The sequence below is a fragment of the Melanostigma gelatinosum genome (genome assembly GCF_949748355.1).
Source record: "Melanostigma gelatinosum genome assembly, chromosome: 15".
Lineage (NCBI taxonomy): Eukaryota > Metazoa > Chordata > Actinopteri > Perciformes > Zoarcidae > Melanostigma > Melanostigma gelatinosum.
The window spans coordinates 13340027-13360692 of record NC_136648.1 but is presented as its reverse complement, the minus strand read 5'-3'; the positions used below and the strand labels follow the sequence as shown (position 1 = coordinate 13360692).

General features: G+C 41.9%; 1 protein-coding gene across 1 annotated transcript; it reads left to right on the top strand.

The window, feature by feature from the left end:
- Positions 1–11291: 11291 nt before the first annotated feature.
- Positions 11292–19632, top strand: LOC306789591 (uncharacterized protein). Its single transcript, XM_079285608.1, has 11 exons — positions 11292–11551; positions 12945–13033; positions 13273–13422; positions 13709–13842; positions 14019–14155; positions 14314–14407; positions 14995–15112; positions 15364–15587; positions 15733–15904; positions 16016–16143; positions 16298–19632. Exons 2-11 carry the CDS (start codon positions 12946–12948, stop codon positions 16613–16615), a joined length of 1563 nt encoding a protein of 520 aa, XP_079141734.1. The 5' UTR covers positions 11292–11551; position 12945; the 3' UTR covers positions 16616–19632.
- Positions 19633–20666: the final 1034 nt, after the last annotated feature.

Here is a 20666-nt window from a genome sequence, read left to right as displayed (position 1 = left end):
TAACAGATTTTACAGTGAAGGACGGTTATGACTGTTGGACTGTCTATGTACATCTGAAGGCCCTTTCAACACAATTGCATTGCTTGGATCAATTTTTACTTCCATTCACTTTATGTCATTCACATACTGCAACAGGAAATAAATTGGGACACATTTGGAACGTTAAAGTTTAGCTGTGAAATGGTCTATGGAGGCCGAGGGTAGTATACGAGCATAGCAACGTGCTAGCTACACAGACAAATCAACACAGGAAGTGTTGACAGGTCCCTCGCCAAGTGCATGTTCCCGGTATTAGCATCAAGTATCTGCTATTTTAAAGATCCGCCACCCCCACTGACTGTGTCAACACAGAGGGCCCAATTTAAATATATGAAATATTTGTTGGGATCTGGGCTGCACGGCAGTGTGGTGGCTCGCACCGTCGCCTCACAGCGAGAGGGGCTGCTTTCGATTCCCGTGGCTAGACGGGCTTTCTGTCCGGGTTGCATTAATCAATTGACATCGCAGACAGGCGTCAAATTCCAAGTCAGCCAATACTTAAGAGACTAAAGTTTCTGTAGCTTCTATCAATAATCAACTAACTTAAATGTCACTTAAACTAACTCATCAAATGATTAAAACCAAAAGTTATTATTATAGTTTCCTCAGTTTAGCTACAATGTCAATTTAAACATTATTTTTCACACACAATCAAGACTTTTTCCGCAAGAGATAACAAGGATACCTTTACTCTATTCTTGGCATTAGTCCAGCTGTCCAGCTGGCTTCACCTGTCTCACCTCAGTCATACGCTACCCAACACCTCCACCTGGCACACCTCAGTTTGCTTCACTCCGATCAAAGAGCTGCCAAACAGCAGGCACCTTTCTTCACTGGAAAAGTATTGTATTTTATCAAAACACAGCTGCTCAGCGCTGAACAGGAGATTTCAGAGCGATTGGCAGGAAAACTTGATTTGCTGCTCCCTTCACAACTCGAGGATTGCTGCGGATGCTGATACAGCAAATAGATTCGAGGAAAGTAGGACACATTACTTTGTTCATCTGGCTGCAGCTGCCTTTGTTTACATGTCATCAGCAGTAATCAGTGTGCAAAGAAAGAAATAGCTTGATCTCCTAATTTTTAGAAAATGTCGTGGAAAATTAGGCAGGTAGGGAAGTGGAGTTTCTGATTTCTGGCTCTGGACCACAGCAGCTGCACAATGTCAATACTTCCTGGAACTGGTTGAAATCCCCATTTTGGATGTACTCTATATGGACGACCTAACCCTAACGACATTCATGGAAGACGATGCTGTTGCAAAACTCATCATGCTAGCTGTCAGGAGAAGGTCAGCACTGTGACACAGAGCTCCAAGCTGCCTGAAGGTATTTAGTATGGATCACCTTCTGCAACATGCAGAGCTCAATTCCAGCTGTCATCAGGCTGGAGGAGGCAGAAATGCATTACCAGCCGGGATAATGTGCTTTATTATATCGCTCATATGCCAGCTCACGCTGCCTCTGGGCAATGAGAGGAGCAATTACAAGGAGAGGGATGTCTAGTGTGTGTGTGTGTGTGTGTGTTGTTCATGCACATGCACGTATACACACCTGCCAGCATTTACCTCTCAAAGCCAATAGACTCTTAATGCATCATTTTCAAAGTTGCATCAATCTTTAAAATCAGCCCACGTGCACCACCGCTTACTGGTGATCTCCAGTACAAGGACATAATCCGTATCCAGCCGATGCAATACAAACACTGTAACACACACATATAGTGCCATACATTCCTCAAAAAAAAAAATATATATATAATAGTAAGTTGATTCCATGAATTTCTGAATATTTCTCACATCGACACAAGTGATTTGTAGTGTGAAGCAACAGCAACAATCTAGTAGATTTGAGCGGGTTGAGCATTAAGTGACTCAAACTCCCAGAAGGCTTTCATTCACTCAAAAAGGGCACAAAAGCACCAACTGATACCTCTGTTGGATGAAATGCAATTTCACCAAGATACCACCGGTAGAGCCTGTCCCGTGGCAGTGACACTGAGAATTGCCTGCTTTCATGTTCCATCCAACAGTAATCCTTTGTGCCTGCGTTGAGCCCCAGCCACTGCATGTTCTTAACACACCAATATAACAGCATTATGTGTTTTCAGATAAGAAAACATCACAAAAGGCCGAATCAAATAATCATCCTGCGTTGCCCCGTTGATCAGTAATCTCCCGTTTTCATTTCGGGCGCCGTCGCTTTCTCCATCCCTTATTCCCCAGCTCTCATGCTCCCCGGATTCATCTGCACGCTCTTTTCCAATGTAATCTTTTTGTGGATATGGGAAAGAGAGAGGATAAGAAATGATGATACCGTAAAAAAAAAAACCACAAAGCTATTTGCTGTACTGCCGGAGTTACTGATGAAGTTCATCTCCCGATGTTTAAATCACCTTCAGCTTTACATTTGAATCAGCTCAGATTTGCGTCGTGATGCGGGATGAGAAGGACACATTCGGGCAGACAAAGAAGTAACGAGGAGCACAAACAACTTTCAGCTCTGCTGGGAGCTCACTGCAGGCTTGTACTTGTTAACGCTGATCATTCTGGAGCATGTGTGTTTGTGTCTGGCCTTTGCTCTCCACGAGCGTGGCTCCTGTTGATTGGATCACCACACACAGACAAACACACTGGCTGGGCTGCCCTACTGCTAACAGCTCAACAACTTATGGGAGACACTGCAGATCTTTACATTGACTTCTGCTGACTAAAACATTTCTGGCACGAACAGGCGGCCTCTGCATATGGAGCCTTTGTAAGAGACATACACATGTATTGAAGAGCAGCTATTGCCATTTTCTATAAAGAACATAAATCAAGTCGGCGCAAAATTGAATAGGGAAAAAAAAAGCCTGGGTGAAGATCACATATATTCTTTTTCGATACCTTTTGCCAAACAACCACTCTGCAGTTTAACCATTTATAATTATTTTGTTATTTTCATTAGTCTTGTGCAACAGCAAAAAATGATTCGCAAGCTTTTTTAACTATGACCTAAGGTGGCCAGTGTATTCTTTTGGCAGGAAACACAATGAATAATATTTATGATTTCATAAAATCTGTGCAAAAAAAGATCTGCTACTTTTAAAATGTGTGCAATTTCTCCGTTACAAGCATGTGTACTTGTGTTTGCTGACATATTGTTGCCATGTCAATCAATTTCGTCTTTTTCTCTCTCTCTCCCTGCCAGTGGTCCCAGAGGTAATTACAAGGAGTTTCAGACAGCGGTTCTGGAGACCTGGGACTCTCCAACCACCATTATTCTCCAGATCAATTGCTGTGGACTAAACTGAACACACACTCTCAGAAGCACAGAACAATTAAAAGTCACCACGGGGGAAAATCCGGCACACACTCACACATGGATACACGTCCGCATGTGCGCGCACGCTCACAGACACCTGAATTAACCGAGGCGCAGACATGAACATGAGTGCACAGACGTATTAGAATAAATGAACATATTTAGCAAACACGCATGCACAAATACGCGGGCACATTCAAGGAGGAAAGGAAGGCGGACAGCTGAGACAAATGAACACAGTCCCAAAAATAACACATAACGAAGTGGAAGAGGATTCGACGGAGCTTAAAGACAATCTGGTGCTGAAGGAAAGCAGCGGATGAGAAATCTTATTTGATAACTGCTTCAAAACGGCCTACCACTGCGAGGGGCCCCATGGAGCCGAGCCGAGCGACATCGACAAACAAACTTTTGCTCGAAGCACAACCAACGTTTTCATGTTTTCCCTTCATGAGGATCACACACTAACACACGCCGTAGTCTGCCTTATCAAAGCTCTCAAAACAGCGCGAGTGTGTGCATGCGCATGAGTGAGTATCTGTGCAGTGTGTGCGCGCATGTTTGCATGGGCATATACGTGTTTGTATGCGTATTTTGACCCCTTGAGCGCCACATATACATGCACTCACATTCTTGAACATGAGACGCAAGGGGACTGTGATAGAAAAAGAACATGCTAATTGGCTGGGACACAGCAAACTAGCGAAGTAGAAACACTTGATGTTTCAAAAGCGCTGTAAACAATGTTTTTGCCAACCCGCAGAGTCAAACGAAGGACATTTTGTGAACCACGCGTAACGTAAATTTGATTAGAAATAAAAGAAGCTCAGGAGATCAATAGTATGAAGGAACCCAAACACAGAAAGGGTGTGTTTAAAAGCTGCTGTTATTCAGGTGCACGTATGTACACACAGCGTCACAGAGCTGTACAGAGACTAACGTATTGCTAGGACTTGTGCACAGTTGGATGCTGGGAACATTCTCTTATATGGATCTAAATATAGAAACTCTCCTCTTACTCTGTGTGGACTCTCACTTAGTCTCTCTCTTTCTGTCTCGCTGACTTGAACACACACACACACACACCTCAATAAACACTCGGTGTTTTCACAACTTTTGTCTCACACACTTACACAAACTTGTTCATCTAAGCAAGTGTGTGTGTGTGTGTGTGTCTCGTGAGGGCTCTGGTGAAGTAGGGCAGGCTGGAGGGAAAGTGGGGCGACAGGGGGGCGGGTACTAAGTAAGCCCAGTCAGAATATCAATAATGGATAAACATGTTGCCATCAGTAGGGACTGGAGGAGAGGGAGATGTGGAGATAGAGAGAGAGATAGGGAGCATAAGGACATGGGAGAAAGGGTATGGAGTGAGGACAAAGGAGGAGAGAGAGAGAGAAAGAAGCTGGTGGAAGAGAGAGAGAGATAAAACGATCACCGTCGTGATAACTTTCCAGAGTTATAAAACCTGTCTGATAGTGTTAAGAAATCCCTGTGTTCTGTTTTTTCCACCTGATAAGACTTCAAACTCATGGATCTGAAACTCAAACTGGACTTCGTTATTCCACGTCTCAGCGGTACCTGAAGCAATCGCTTTAACACAACTTCAGTCCGAATGCCGGCTAACACAATGCAGGTTTAGTGGACTTTAGTTTGTGCCGCTCACAGCATTAAAACTTTACATTTGTAAATCAGCAACTTGCCTGTCCAGAAACAATGTCAAAAGAGCACACTGTCAACGGTCTTCTGACGGGCTTCAGGAGAAAGCAGTTCCAATGAAAACTGATCCCAGTTAAGCGACAAACAGGGAAACACTGGAGACATGTTGCTGTTGACGAGCATTTGTCAATGCTTAGGGCGCCACAGAACGAAATTACTTTCACCACCATTCGATCAAAGGAATATATAATATTGTCTCGAGATATTTCAAAAGCAGGGCAAATACAACCAAAACAATCTGTGAGGCTAAAGCACTATAGTCAGAAAATATGTTTTTGTTCACTTGGGTGAACCAGCGCTTTTTTTTGGTCCGCTTCCTTCAAAGTGTCCTTGAGTCTCTGGTAGTGAGTACTCAAGCGAAGGCAAGAGAGAGAACTGTGTGTGTGTGTGTGTGTGTGTGTGTGTGTGTTGGGGGTGAAAGTTGGGAGGTTGAGTTTGGAAAAGTGCCATTTTTCACATTCAAGTAGGCAAATCAGTGTGAGAGGTGAGCCATCCATCAGTGTTCCAAATCCATTCAGCCTAAGGTAAATGATGGAAATAGGATGCACAGGGCTCCACTCTGCACGACATTGTCACCCCTGATTCATATATTTATGCAGCCTCTGGCATAAAATCAGGTGTGTGTGTGTTTGAGGGTTTTTTTCTGGGCCTGGCTGTGAGAGAGTACAAGTGGAAACGGAATAAAAGAATAAGAGAGGAGATTCAGATGTTTTCTGCCACAGGGCACCCGGCATTGACTTTCTTATACATTTGGGCTCTTGTAGCCCCAGCCAGGGTGCGTGTGTGTGCACGTATTCATGTGTATTTTTGTGCAATCATGACTGCAAGTTTGTGTCTTTGTGCGTTTCAAGAGTCCACCCAGGGCATTTTCTTTCTCCCCCAATTGAGTAACTCAGAGTTACCGTGAGGGCTTGTTGCTCATGGCAACTCAGCTGTGTCCCCTTTTGTCTGCTCCTTTGTAACTTGAAAAGACATGATGACACAAAAAGAGCGAAAAGGAGGCATATTGTGGTCCATGTAACGTGTTCAACAGTGAAATATTGATTCAACACCATTAAAACTTCCCAAATAAATTGATACACTTTTCTTATTTTCCTTTGGACATATTGTGTGTGTGTGTGTGTGTGTGTGTGTGTGTGTGTGTGTGTGTGTGTGTGTGTGTGTGTGTGTGTGTGGCCAGCTTGCCTCAGTTCTTTTCTTGATGTACAAGGCTTTCTATTATTCCTTCCTTAATGACACTAATTAGACTGTTCCCTTTAATTAATCTGTTCTTGATTGAGCGCGTGTTTGCCAGCGTGTGAGGGCGCACGGTGGCTTGTGCGCGTGTGTGCACATTGCTGCCAACGAGGCATGATCATCGGACCGCTAATCCCACTGATGCCGACGCTCTGTGAGTGAGTGATAGAAAACAAAATGCCAGACACATGTGGAGCTCCTTGAATTCCACCGTCTTCTCAATGCTCACAGAGCGGGGAAAAACCCATAAATCTACAATTATCAAGGTGGAGAGAGTACAAGTGGAATCCATTACAGTCTCCAAATGACTTACAAAGGTTGTAATTAGTGAAGTAGTGCATTGGGTTTGCATGAGGAAATATGAGAGGGGGAAAAATCACAGATGGATGTGGAGTTGCACCAGCTCCTCCTTTTCTCTAATAAATATGATCAGGCATATTCTCCCCTTTCCCTTTGTTTCCTCTTGACTGTTTCTTATTTTGGTTTGCCTCTGGCACTGTGCAAAAACCCAGTCCACCTCAACAGAGAAAATGAGACAATGTTTCTGCCTATTGACTTTCTGTTTTTATTCTATAATTGTTGCCATAAAGCACAATTAAACTGCATTGTTCATTCCTTCATCCTCGCTCTCTCTCTCTCTCTCTGCTCTCCATGTGTTAGAAAGTAATTATATCTCGGTGTGCCTGCGAGACAGCACACTGCTGATCCACTGATGAGAGCAGGCTGGGAGGTTGAATATAATGAAATGGAATACATTACAGGATGCCGACGCGCCATAGGCTTCGCCTTCCTGAGACGCACCGAGAGCCACCGCCCGCAACGCGGAATTGACTTCCTTACTCAAAACATCTCGCCTGGGTCAAAGTGACCAGCCGCACAAATCCATGATGTTCATGCCGTGCTTGGGATCATGATGTACCGTTATTGTACCGTTATTCTGGTCCCACAAGTGACTGCTGGCGAAGAAATTCTACTTTAGTTCGTTTTTTTCTGCTTTTGGCAGCAACCTAAAACGAACCGGCACCCAAAATAATTAAAAGCAACATGTCTTGTGTTCAGAGTCAAACACCAAGTGGCATTCTCCAATAAAATTTGCATTTAGCTCATTGGGCATTCCCTTTGATGTAAGCAAAGCAAACAAGGTGGGAGACCCTTCAAACTAAAACAACAGCGACAAAACCTCGCTCCACTCCTGTATTTTTCGAATGCAGAAATCTCCAGAGTGGTTGCTTTGTGAGTCGTTTACTTTGTTTGTCAGATTTACACGCAGCAACTCCTGCTGAGATTTAGCAGTCAGAATACTGGAAACGGAAATTACAAAACACAGAACATGACCATACCTCTGCAATCCAGTTCACTATGAATGAAAGCCCAAAAGAAACTAGATTCTTGAGGCTATTACAGATATCAATAATGATATGTATGCTGACATGTTTTGAGTGTGATCAGATGTGCTCCTACTTATTGTCGGACATATACGCAGTACAACATACTGTTTACCAAACTCAACTTCAATGAGAGGTTGTAAGCCCAGAATAAACATTACCAACATTTTGTTATCAGGCTTCCACAAGAGAAGAAGAGGGGAATATAATAATGGGTAGCAATCAAAGTTAATAGGTCTGTACGGACATTACAGGTGCAGTGCGGATCAAAGGGCAAGAGCAGAAGTTACTCTTGTTTTAAAGGTTGTCTCATGTAAACTAGTTCTGCCAGAAGCCGGCTGCAAGACTTAGGCGTGCTGCTCGCTTGAATACCAACTGCCTTTGTCCTTTAATCTCTCAACGTGTAGATAAGATGGAAGAGTGTGTCGGGGGTTAAAGTGTTCGACAGAAACTCGACAGAAGAAGAGAGAGGGGAAGAAAATGATGACAAAATATGAGATAGCTCAGAGAGGTTCCACCTCTACAGCCACTTTTCCCTCACAGAGTCGAAGGAGCTGGCATTACATCATCAGCATACAAACACCTCGGTAATGAAGCGCCAGCAGTCCTGGACTCTAACCACGCAGACCTATCCATCTCCCCCATGCATTATTCACCACGCACAGCCATTTTACCGCCCAGCGCACCCGGCAAAGATTGGTTCCACTTTTTATTTATCTGTTTTTCATCCCCTCCCTCCTTTCCCTCCTTCTTCCTTTCTGCGGCTTTTCAATTAAATTAAGGCAAGCGCGACACTAAATCTATGCGGCGGAGGCTGCCCACATGACAATTAGACTGTCAGCCAGACAGAGGAAGAGGGAGAGACAAGATAGTGAAGCAGCCCAGGTAAGTTGCCAGTGTTGAAATGCTCATTTAGGGCAGTGAGCCAAAGCCCAGAAAATATGCCCATGTCGGTGCGTTGTTGTTCTCCGAGACACCGTTCTGCTCAGACTACCAGTAGTCTCTCATTCAAGCTCAACTTTCAATATCTCAAACATATATTATTTCAACTAATTCATTCAGACCACAATGTATCAATAGCACATTCATTTAAACTATTTGGTCCAAGAGTGAGTCATTTATGCCAAAAAAACACTGTTGATAGAGAACATTTTTTTGGCAGAAACTCCATCTGTGATTAATGCCCATAATCTCAGATGAACCTCATAATCAGTTGGCCACATGTACACACCCCGGCTCGTGTGGGTGCGACTGCTCGGATGTTGGCAGCGGTGAGAGAAGCCGGAGGCATGCGTGCTACAGGTGCCAGCTAATATGGTTCATAAAGAGGAAGCTGATTGGTGGCTGGCTCCTGTGTGGGCTCAGAGAGAGGAGTGGTAGTTTCACGCTCCCTTTATTCGATGATGGGAACGAGGAAGCCGTCGCCTCTTGAATTTCAGACCTGCGGGATAATAAAAGGAAGCAAGAACAGATAAGGACGGATGGAAGCCAAAAGGCATGGAATAATGAATGGAGGAGCAGAGGAGAAGGAATTAAAAAGATCTCTCTCTCTCTTTTTTTTTTTTTTAAGTGACCGTATTTCTTGCTCTCTGCCCGTTTTCACAAAATCGAAGTACTTCATCGTAATGTCTTCCACCGGCCTGCTTTTAATACAATACTCACATTCTGTCTACCAGCACCAGAGCAGCTGACGAGGAGATAATTCCTCCTCTGAGCAATATCTGTAAAATATTTTATCCTAATTCTCTACAACAGGCAAGATGCAGCACAACACCTCCCCAAATATCCCGAGTCAGGACACTGACTCTGGCTAAAAAGCTGCACATTGTTAACCATCTCCAGACAAACTCTACGTCTCTTTAGTCTGCACTGCCCAATCATTGCAGCCTGTTTACATGTATCGATGTTACGTTAAATGACTCATTAATACAAGATATCTTGGATTTAAACCCAATAGGGAACCTGATAACAGTAATGAGGCCATCTGCAAACTTCGTCTGATGAAGGTGGCAGCATCTGGAGGCAAAACTTATCATCTACACACACAGTTCACCTTCAAATGCACCAGGGATTCCATCAGACGCAGCTGCGACGCGTTCTAGCTGCAGCGCGGCCACCGGAGCTGATTGCAGCCACTAGACGATAACAGGCCCCTTTTATTTATTCATAAGGTATACACATGAACGAGAACAGTATTCCCACTTAGTTTTTACTATCAAAAGCAACAGTTTTCTTTGTTGACGAGACTTGGATGAGAAGATGGACACCAGTCTCTTGTCTGAGCGGGAAACGGGCGATTAGCTTAGCTTAGCACAAAGACTGGAAACAGGAGGAAGCTAACTTGTTCAATGGCAAAACAATGGACTTACCAGAACCTCTAAAGCTCACAAATAGCATCTTGAACCTTTTTTGTTTCATTTGTACACAAAGAAAAGTGTTAAAATAACACATAATGTTTATAGAGGATACAGTAACTATTTCATGGCTGGTCAGAGTCCCGTCATGTTGCTGAAATAGTGGTTGGATTTTGTTGGACAGAGCCAGTCTAGTCGTTGTCCCATGCGTCCAGTCTTTATGCTAAGCTAACTGACTGCAGCTCCATATGTACCATATGGACATGAGTCGTTTCCATTTTCTCATCTAACTCTCGCCAATAAAAGGAATACGCAATCTTTCCAAAAGTGTCAGGCTGCTCCTTTTTCAATGCACCTTTGATGGCTTCAATAGAAGGACCGCCAGTGTTCAGTTTCTCTGCACGAGGATCAATTTAGTTTATGTTATCTTAGCTGCTTCTTAATTGTAGATAAGTCCATGTCCAAGAGAGGCAACCCAGAGGCATGTGTGTGACGTATCAAGTGAGACACAGATAAGAAGTGTGGTTTAATAAACACACAAAAACAAACAGAGAATCTCTCTGACCAGTAGGACAAAGAGGTGACATCAAACCCTGCAAACACACCGCTATTTGCGGTGTGGTTGTGTGTGCGGGGAGTCAGCAGTCATTTCAGGGGGACCGCTGTTCGTAAAATGAGCAAGGACAGAACCCAAACCAAGCAATTAAGGAAAAGGTCAGGCTGGATAGATAGTCTCTCATTTCAGGGAGGAGGGAAAGCACACACACACACACACACACGTGTAGTAAGTAGTGTTACTAAGCTTGCGAGAACGCTCAGGGAATGCATTCATATATTAATAAAAATAAATTTGACTCGAACAGCCTCAGCAGCACGTTTAACATCAACCTTCCCCCTGACTTTAAGTTGATGCCATTAAGAAGACGTTTTTTCTGTATACTTCGCTTTGTCCTCATAAGAATGGATCAAGGAACACACATATAGTACACTGTATGCAGACACAGAGACCCTACACTCTCTGCGTAGTCAGTCACACACACGGGGGCACTCACATGCACACTTACATGCCCAGAGACGCACATCACTTTTCTACATTTGCAATCCAGCGTCCTATGTTGAAGGGTAGTTAAGATGGTGACATTTCTCCAGAGGGCATTTTAATGAGATGTGAATGCTGTGAGTGAAGCAGAGAGAGGGGGGCGGGGGGGGGGGGGGGGGGGTCCTGCTACACAGGAAAAACGGGAGAGTAATTTTTCCGGAGTTACAATTATTTTCCACTGAAGGAGTCATATTTAATCATTTTGGAGTGTAATTACTTCCAGTAGCCAGTAGAGTGTGAGTAAATATTCAGAATAAAATCTATTGGAGTAAAACAGCGTGACCACGCCCACAACGGTTCCTTAAGTTTCGTTTCTGCCGCCATGACACCTCTCGCTACACTGGAATGAGCTGACGTTTTATGGAACGGAAGGGCTGAAGTGAGGAACAGAAGACGGCATTTGAAATAACATGTCAGGTAAGGTCATTCGTTTTGGTTAACTTCATGTGTGTAAGGTACATTGTGTAGCAACATTGCAGCTAACCTAACGTTACTTCACTATTTGCATTGTCAGATATGAGCCGTAGCTTCTGATTGTTCGCGTTAGCAGATGCTAACGGTAGCTTCTAACGTTTTCACATAACTTAGTCACAGTCAAACGTTAGCTTCTAACGCATTAACATCAATTCGCAAAATATTTGGTGGTTTATGGACATATTAACGTCGACACACCTGGATTAAAGTCTCAATAAAGTAGTATTAGCTATCATCAGTAGCCAGCGGACTTCACTGAGCAGGTGCATGTGTGTTTTATTCTGTGTAGAGGGGCTGTCTTTTGCTGCAGTTAGTTGGTGCAACAGGTACATTTTACTGTGAAAATGGCTATGTAGAATTTGCAGTTTGTTGGCGTCAACACGTGTATTTTACTCAGAAAGGAGCTGTTAACGACCGTTTTAAGCTGCATTTGTTGGCGCTAACCTGTGTATTTTACTCTGAAAAGAGCTGTTAAAAACCGTTTTAAACGGACTGTTTCTAGCTGCGTTTGTGGGCGCTAACACGTGTATTTTACTCTGAAAAGAGCTGTTAACGACTGTTTTAAGCAACTGTTTCCGGCTGCGTTTGTTTGCGCTAACACGTGTATTTGACTCTGAAAAGAGCTGTTAACGACTGTTTTAAGCAACTGTTTCCGGCTGCGTTTGTTTGCGCTAACACGTGTATTTGACTCTGAAAAGAGCTGTTAATGACTGTTGGACTGTTTCTAGCTGCGTTTGTTGCCGCCAACACGTGTATTTGACTCTGAAAAGAGCTGTGTTGATGGACTGTGTTTCGCTGCAGTTCATCAGCACCCTGGTCGATGCAACATGTGTGTTATACTTTGAAAAAATGCACTTCACTCTGTTGACTGCTAAAACTAGCTGGGCTTGACATTGGCACGGGCCACTCGCGAAGTGCGGGTAGAATTCCGCAGCATAAGCTGATTGATCTGTTGCACTGTGGCATGCTAGAGACGGCCAAGTCGGAGACAACCAGGTGAAGTAGACATTGTTCAAGATGAGACAACTGGTTACATTTCTGATGATGTGTTCACGCCAAACGCAGTAGATTACATACAAAGTCTATGCACAGCCACTATGAGACTGGAGTGACGCGAATTGGCGATTCAAGCGAATGAACAGGTCCCTTTAGTACAGCGTAATAAAGACGTGCTTAAAATGTCCCTCGTTTTTATAATGAAATAGTTTACCCTTGTGGAGACCTACTATTAGTCCATGCATCATGTCTTTCTAATGTTGGCTTACTGTGGTATTACTAATGTTGGCAGTCAGCTGTTTCTGATAATGAAACTAATTTAATTGTTTTTGTCATGAAGGATGCAAGCTGTAAGAGTGAAGTACAGAGATCGTCAGAAGTACATTTGTTATGAGGGGCAACTAACCTTCAAATCATTTTTGGATTGTGGTGAGTGAAAAATATTGCACACACTAACCTGTGGAACAATACACTTGGGATGTCACTCTATGTTTTGCATACCTGAAAGTCTTTTCCCTGGAATAGCAAAGGTCTGCATGGAACACTGTCAGTTTTGGGATTACAATGTTCAAGTGAAGATGGCCTTCTGATTGCTGTCTGTTATGTTTTTCTGCAAATACACAACCGATTCATCACTAAGCTTGTCCCTTGGTATTTTGTCTTCACAGTTGCCAAGAAATTTGACCTTCCAACCTTGGACTTAAAAGTCTATGATGAATCAAAGACCGAAGTTGATGAGGAGGTGTTTGAGTTTCTACTAAAGAAACAAGACATTGGTGTGCTGGAGATTTGTCTACCCCAAGACCCAAATCTTGAGGGTTAGTTACTTATTAGCTTATAACTTCATATTTATCTGTACGGCTTGGTCAATCTAACATGTTTTGAATATGCAAGACAATTTAATATATCTGAGTTGGGGTTTTTTAAAATCTTATTTAGATATTTTGAAATCATCTCTGCTCACCCTTTCCACAATTTCTGGAACTGTTGTGGGCATGATACAATGTGAAATATTTGCATTCCTCTAATAATGGATGTGTGCACTTATATTGTCTTATAGTCACATTGTTAATCACATTAGTTCAATGTTAATATGATTTCTAGATTCTTTGAGCTCCCCTTCATGCTCCTCCTTTGCAAGCTTCAGTGGAGACAATGAGAGGGACTCGGACGACACCACTATATTGCAGCATAGTCCTGCTACAAGACAAAGAGATGAGGGAAGTCATCTAGCTCAGGTAAGCTCTGCAGTTTCCCTTGCATCCTTTCTGAAGGTTTAAAAAAAATGCCAAGGTTGAATGGTAAATGGCTGAATAACTGAAGTTGTAAAATTGTGGCCATTCTGTTTGATAATACTTGATGTCATTATTGTTTTAAACGTTTCATTGTGTTCATTTTTGTTCTTCCCACTTAGATGATTGAAGACATCCTGAAGAACAAACCTGGAGGAGAGAGGATCATGAATGAGTATGCCCGAACAAAAAGCCTAACGGATGCCAGAAGACGTGATATGGTCAAGATATTGGTCGCACATATGACAAGTGAACATGGGTATGTTGTCATGTTGTTATTATTACATACCTGCACTCCTAATACACATGTGTGTCTTGAATTGACACAGTACAACACCCCTCTTTTAGCAGGTGGAATTTACACATCAATACTTTTGATTGGAGCACATATAGTAAAGTCTGTGTGTTTGTGTGTAGGACAAGTCCTTCAAGGCGCGTTAAAGAGGACTACGCAAGGGGCATCACTACCTTGTACCCATACCTGGCCGATCCTAGGAGCAAGTTAGGCTATGTAAGTACATTAAAACGTCTAACTTATTTACTTTTCACTTGCTTGGAATGTAAATATTTCAACTGCTGTTTTACAGATGGGTAGTGTTTTTATTTCAAATAAAGATCTGTAAACATTACTGCATGGCAACAAGGGCTGTCACTTTTTGAACATTTGTTTGAATGTAATTAACATTCAAACTCTAATGACTCATTTGAATAAAAAATGTACAGTCTATATCCACAGCTGACTGTTTAACGTAGTTTACTTTGTCACCCAACAGAGGGCGCTCTAACGTATTGCGTGTCATTTCATATTTGTTCGAGTGTTATTTTTGGAAAAGGTGACAGCCCTAATGGCCACCATCTCTGCCTTCCCCGTAAGTTGAACTCTGGCGGTGTTAAAGCTCAGTTTACTTTCGCACCGCAAGGGTTAGCCCATTAACAAGACACAACACTAACCGTGTAATACAATAACCTCTGTTTTTCAAAATAACTGTCATTAGAAAGAAAGGCCTCATCACAATACTAGGAAATATGATAGTTTTTGGGGAAAGATTAAACTATTTCAACTTGTTCAATCAAACTGAATAACCCTTTTTACTTTAGGAGCATTATTACAATGCAGAAGATGGGAGTGGGTATCTGGCATGGAGACTGAAATTTGTTCAGAAGGAAGCATCGGAGGGAAAAAAGAAGACCTGCAGTCAGTCACAAACACTAACTGGTATGTGTGAAGTCTAATTCATAATGCATGATGAGGGAATAATCATATAATGTATATATATATATATATATATATATATATATATATATATATATATATATATATATATATATATATCCTATTTTTCTTCTGGAGACGTAAGTGCCTGCATGGCCATCCTTGCAGAGTTTTCCAAGCCTTATTTCTTATATCTTAGGACATAATATCATATACTAACCCAGTAATTGATAAAAGTGCCACCACTATTACAGGTGGTCCAAAAGCAGAAAGAGACTCATTCAGAGTGGAAAACGGGCTAACCACAGAAAGCCTGTGCTGCGAGGCCATTGCGCTTATGAAGCATACAGCTGATGAAGCAACTGTGAAGGAGAAGATGAAGCAGACCTTTACCTATCGCCAAGACATGGTTCATGACCCAGTGAAGTCCTCTGAACTATTCACAGCGTTTCCAAGATTCCTGGACATGGCAGGACTGGTATGTGAACGTTCTACTGCCACTGTCATGACAATATTATTTCTGTTCTACAATAGCCTGGGTAGGGTTGTAAGATCTGTCATGACCATGGTGCTACACCATAATGTTTACTGTTCTGTTTTGACCAATTCTATCTTGTCTGCAGATTGACCAAGACTTTGGTCTGATGTTTGGGGATGCTGCTACTACAAAGTTCCTGGAGAGATGGCCTACTATCTACAAACAGAAAGTCCTCGAACAAAGCCGTGGCCTCACACAGACAGCCGATCTTCAAGACCTGGTTCAAAATGCTGAATGCACAACAGACGTGGAAAATGGTATGCTAAAAGTTAAGGATCATAGTTATGGAAGAGAGAATAGTTTTTGAATGAAAAATGGATTGACTGTTCGCTTGTAGTAAATGCTTGTTTATGAATTTTTACTTCCAGGATGGGACAGTGACATGTCATCCATTTTGGTTCTTGTCCACCTTCTACCACCATCACCACATGGCCGCAAGAGACCAGGAAAACTCTCAGCCAGACAAGCCAGTGACCGTCTTGTGAAATTCATTAAGGTGAGGTTACAGTTCAATTAAACTGGAAAATCGTCACTGTTCTGTCCCCTTTTCTAAACCTTTCAATCCTCTTTTTAAGATTATGGTCAATTAAGACATTTCCTTAAACTGACTAATTTTATAGCTGACTAATTCATTATTTTTTCTGTCACAGACTGGGATGAGCATCCAGGGGCATCTGGACGGCATCGTGGAAAGCCTTCAACCATACCTGCTAGCTGTGGGGACCCAGAAGAGTCTGATTCACAAATACTTCATTGTGATTGACAAGCATGCAATACCTTGTAAGTCACCAGACACACTTGCCTGTTTTGATGAGCTTTTCAAAGCTCATTTTGTCTTTGGTACTTCGTACAACCAGGATCTGGTAAATGTGTACAACTTCTTGCAAACCACGATCTTTGAAATCGATGTTGATACCACTAAGGTGAATCCAAGGGTTGCAGAGTTGAGGGCTCGGATGCTGCATTGAGTTGATACGAAGATGTTTTGTTTTATTTGCAAAATCCCCCAGGCAAACACCAATTCCCTGACAAAACACTTGAAGTTGATCCACGGACTTTGTTCAGGAAAGACCCTTCGTCTTAAATGTGGTCAGGCTGGTTGTTCACTAGTTTATGGCACTTTTTCTGGGTTTCGAAAGCATCTAAATAAAGCACATGAACCTTGTTCTGATCCTGGTGAAGGCCCATCTACATCTGAAGATTTAGCAGCAAGTAATTTTGATGACTTGCCAGCAAGAAGTTCACCTTCTGACTCAGTCCTTCTCAAAAGGAGTCTTGTAGACAGCTGCGCTGCAACAGTAGCCGAACTTAAAGTGGCAGGCGTAAGTGAAACAACTGTTAACTCTTTGGTAATTTCGATGGAAGAGATTGTTGACGATATCCATAATCAAGCAAAAGAATCTGTGAAGAAGTGTCTATCTTTACAGGAGCCTATCAAAAGCGACATTGAGAGCAAAATTGATCAGTGTTTCGAAAAAATGGAAAATCCCTATGGTGTATTAAATTCTGAGAGTAAAAGAAGGCAGTATTTTACAGAGAAGTGGGGAAGGGTAGACTTAGTTGAATATGTTCTTGGTACAAGATTTGATACCCTACGCAATCGCACCACTGGAACTTATGATCAGGTTGTTGTCACTGATAAATTAGTTTACATCCCTATTTTGAAAACTTTACAATTTATTTATCAACATCCTAACATAAAAGAGATGATGCAGACTTCAAGTTCAGGAGAAAATCTTCATGACTTGTGCGATGGAGATCTTTTCAAGAGTCATGATCTATTTTCAAAACAGAAGCATGCCATTCTGATTCAGCTTTTTTATGATGATTTTGAAACTGCAAATCCTTTAGGCTCAAAACGGGGAATACATAAATTAGGTGCACTCTATTTCACCTTGCGGAATTTTTCTCCCAAGTACAACTCAAATCTGCTTAATATTCATTTGGTCGCTTTATTTCATGCCCAAGATGTTAAAACATATGGCTTTTCTAAAATACTTGATCCACTTATGCAGGATATTAAAATACTTGAGAAGGATGGAATTCGGGTCCCCTTGTATGATCAGCCAGTGTATGGAACTATTGTCCAAGTTACAGGTGACAACCTTGGTCTTCACAGTTTGTTTGGTTTTGTTGAATCATTCAGTGCCAGATATTGTTGCCGCTTCTGTCTTGCTGAGAAAGAAGACTTTCAGACTGAGTTTAATGAAGATTCACCCAAGATAGTTTTGCGAACTCGCGCACTTCATGCGGAACATTGCCAAATGATGGAGACAAATCCCACTCTTCCCTATGTGATGGGCGTTAAACGTTCTTGCATTCTAAATTCCTTGCAATATTTCAATACATGTGAAAACTTCTCTGTCGATATTATGCACGATATCTTGGAGGGAGTGGCACAATATGAAATGAAACTTCTATTACTGCACTTGAAAGATAAGTACACAACATTAAAAGAAATAGACTGTAGAATTAGGAGTTTTAACTATGGCTATATGGAGCAAAACAACAAACCTCCTACAGTTAAGTTAAGGGAGGACTCAAATGACTTGGGGTTGAATGCAATCCAATCCTGGTGTTTACTTCGCAATCTACCACTTATCTTTGGAGACTTGGTTTGTCCAAATGATCAACACTGGTATTTGCTACTGCTTTTGCTTCAAATTGTAAACATTGTATTTTCACCAAAGTTATCAAAGGGTATTACTATTTTTTTGAAACACTTAATCGTGGAACACCACAGGTTGTTCAAGCATTTGTTTCCAAACAAAAGGCTGCTACCAAAACATCATTTTATGGTGCATTACCCTATGTGTATTCTTAAAATTGGACCACTTTTGCATAGTTGGTGCATGCGCTATGAAGCAAAGCATCATTTCTTTAAGAAACAATTAAAAAGCTTCAAAAATATCACTAAAACTTTGGCCAAGAAACACCAAAATCAAATAGCATACAGGTGGCAGACATTTGATCCCAATGAAGTGATAATTGGTCCAGGTAATATGGTAGCTTTAAATGTGCTAGACTGGGGCTATGAGATAGCTGAGACTATTCAGGTACCAATTGACACCAAGGTTTTAAATATTAGATGGGCCAAACACCATGGAAATATGTATCGGACGGGTTTAGTCGTTTGTCTGAAGGTTCATTGTGAGATGCCAGTTTTTCACAAAATCCACCATGTAGTTCTGAAAGATGAGAGGTTATTGTTTGTTACATTTGCCCTGCAAACAGTGTGTCTTGATGAGCATTTTAATGCATATAAAGTTGTGTGCACAAAAGACGGACCTCATGTAGTTGATGTGAAAGAGATTTTCTGTTATAAAGCATTTGATGTACAAATGTCATACAGGTGTGATGATGCAAGTTTGTTTATTGTGCCATACTGTTTCCTATGATGTCATAGTGAAAAGGCCAAAGTGTTCCAAAGGTCCAAAATGTATTCTGTAAAATATGTATGGATACATTGCACATTTGTAATACAAAATAATAAATTGTGCTTTGGTAAATACTGATATCTGATTTATTTAACTTGTTGGGTTTAATGATAACCTTCCAGAGTAAGTTCTCTCAGGTTTTAATCATAATTTAGTTCTCTATGGAGTGTAATTTAGTTCTATATGGAGTGGAATATAGTTCTATATGGAGTGGAATATAGTTCTATATGGAGTGGAATGTAGTTCTATATGGAGTGGAATATAGTTCTATATGGAGTGGAATGTAGTTCTATATGGAGTGGAATGTAGTTCTATGTGGAGTGGAATGTAGTTCTATATGGAGTGGAATGTAGTTCTATGTGGAGTGGAATGTAGTTCTATGTGGAGTGGAATAGTTCTAAGTTGAGTAAAATGGCAGTAGAGTTGTTTTCATTTTATGCTACATAGAGTAAATTATCATCATCTAGAGTTAAATACAAACACTGAATAGAGTAAAAAATACTCTGAATCATTAACTCTGAGGCAAGAGTAGATTTTACTCTATATAGACTGGGACCAAATGTTGTATTTTATTGAGTAAAATTTTATTCAATTTGAGTAAAATTTACTCCGACAAATTTACTGTGTACATGCTGTGGCATCAGTTAACAACAGAGGAAGGGAGAGGGGCTGGCAGGCTGCATGAGGGGAGACATGTCTTTAGAGTTGTTACATGCATGGGAAATAAGCATGGAGGGAGAATAAAGTGGGTTGGTTAGGGATACAGGGAAGAATAAGAAAACGAGAGTCATAGAGAGAGAAGTGGGGGGGGGGGAGGCAGGGGGGGGAAAAGACGGGGAGGGAAAACCGGAGAGACACTCAGCTGAGCGAGAACACAGAAAAGTCATGACCCAGATTCAATTAACGTCTGATTGCTGTTCTATTGCTGTAATATTATACAGCTGAGAGCGGTTTCATATTTCAAACAAAGGCCAAGTATCAGCCTCATTTATGATCTCCCTTGCACATACTTATTCTGTCTCTCTCTCACCCTTACACACACACACACACACAGAAAACGGTTTGTTTGGGATGATGAAGATATTTTCATCCAGGCAGCCATTTGTAGCGTCAGTGCCTAGGACAGCCTGTCAAATCTGCTTTAGCTCTCCATCCTGTCTGCACACTGCTGCCATCGCACACATCAACACACACACACACACACACACACACACACACACACACACACACACACACACACACACACACACACACACACACACACACACACACACACACACACACACTGTCTGTCTGTCTGTCTCCCAACAGACTACAACAGGTAAGAAAGAAAGAGGCTGCTCGATTTTAGGGGCGCCATTACCGGCACAACACCTCTGGGCTGAATTATTCAAGCCCAATACACACACACACTCATGTGCACACAGAATAAATGCCTTATCGGCACTTTTTCCATGTCGCTCAGCTAAGACAGTGCCATCACCTTCAGCCCTCTCTCACATCTACCCAACGGCAAAACATTACATGAAGAGGACGACAGAAGGTGGGTGGTTTTCTATGTAGTTAACATGTTGGATGCTGT

What these genes read in the sequence shown, in the direction of transcription:
- LOC306789591 (XM_079285608.1), top strand. Translation starts at nt 12,946, where the DNA reads ATGCAAGCTGTAAGAGTGAAGTACAGAGATCGTCAGAAGTACATTTGT. An exon ending in TCCTGGACATGGCAGGACTG is followed by an intron (nt 15,588 to 15,732) that starts GTATGTGAACGT and finishes TCTTGTCTGCAG; the next exon opens with ATTGACCAAGACTTTGGTCT. An exon ending in GTCTTGTGAAATTCATTAAG is followed by an intron (nt 16,144 to 16,297) that starts GTGAGGTTACAG and finishes TTTCTGTCACAG; the next exon opens with ACTGGGATGAGCATCCAGGG.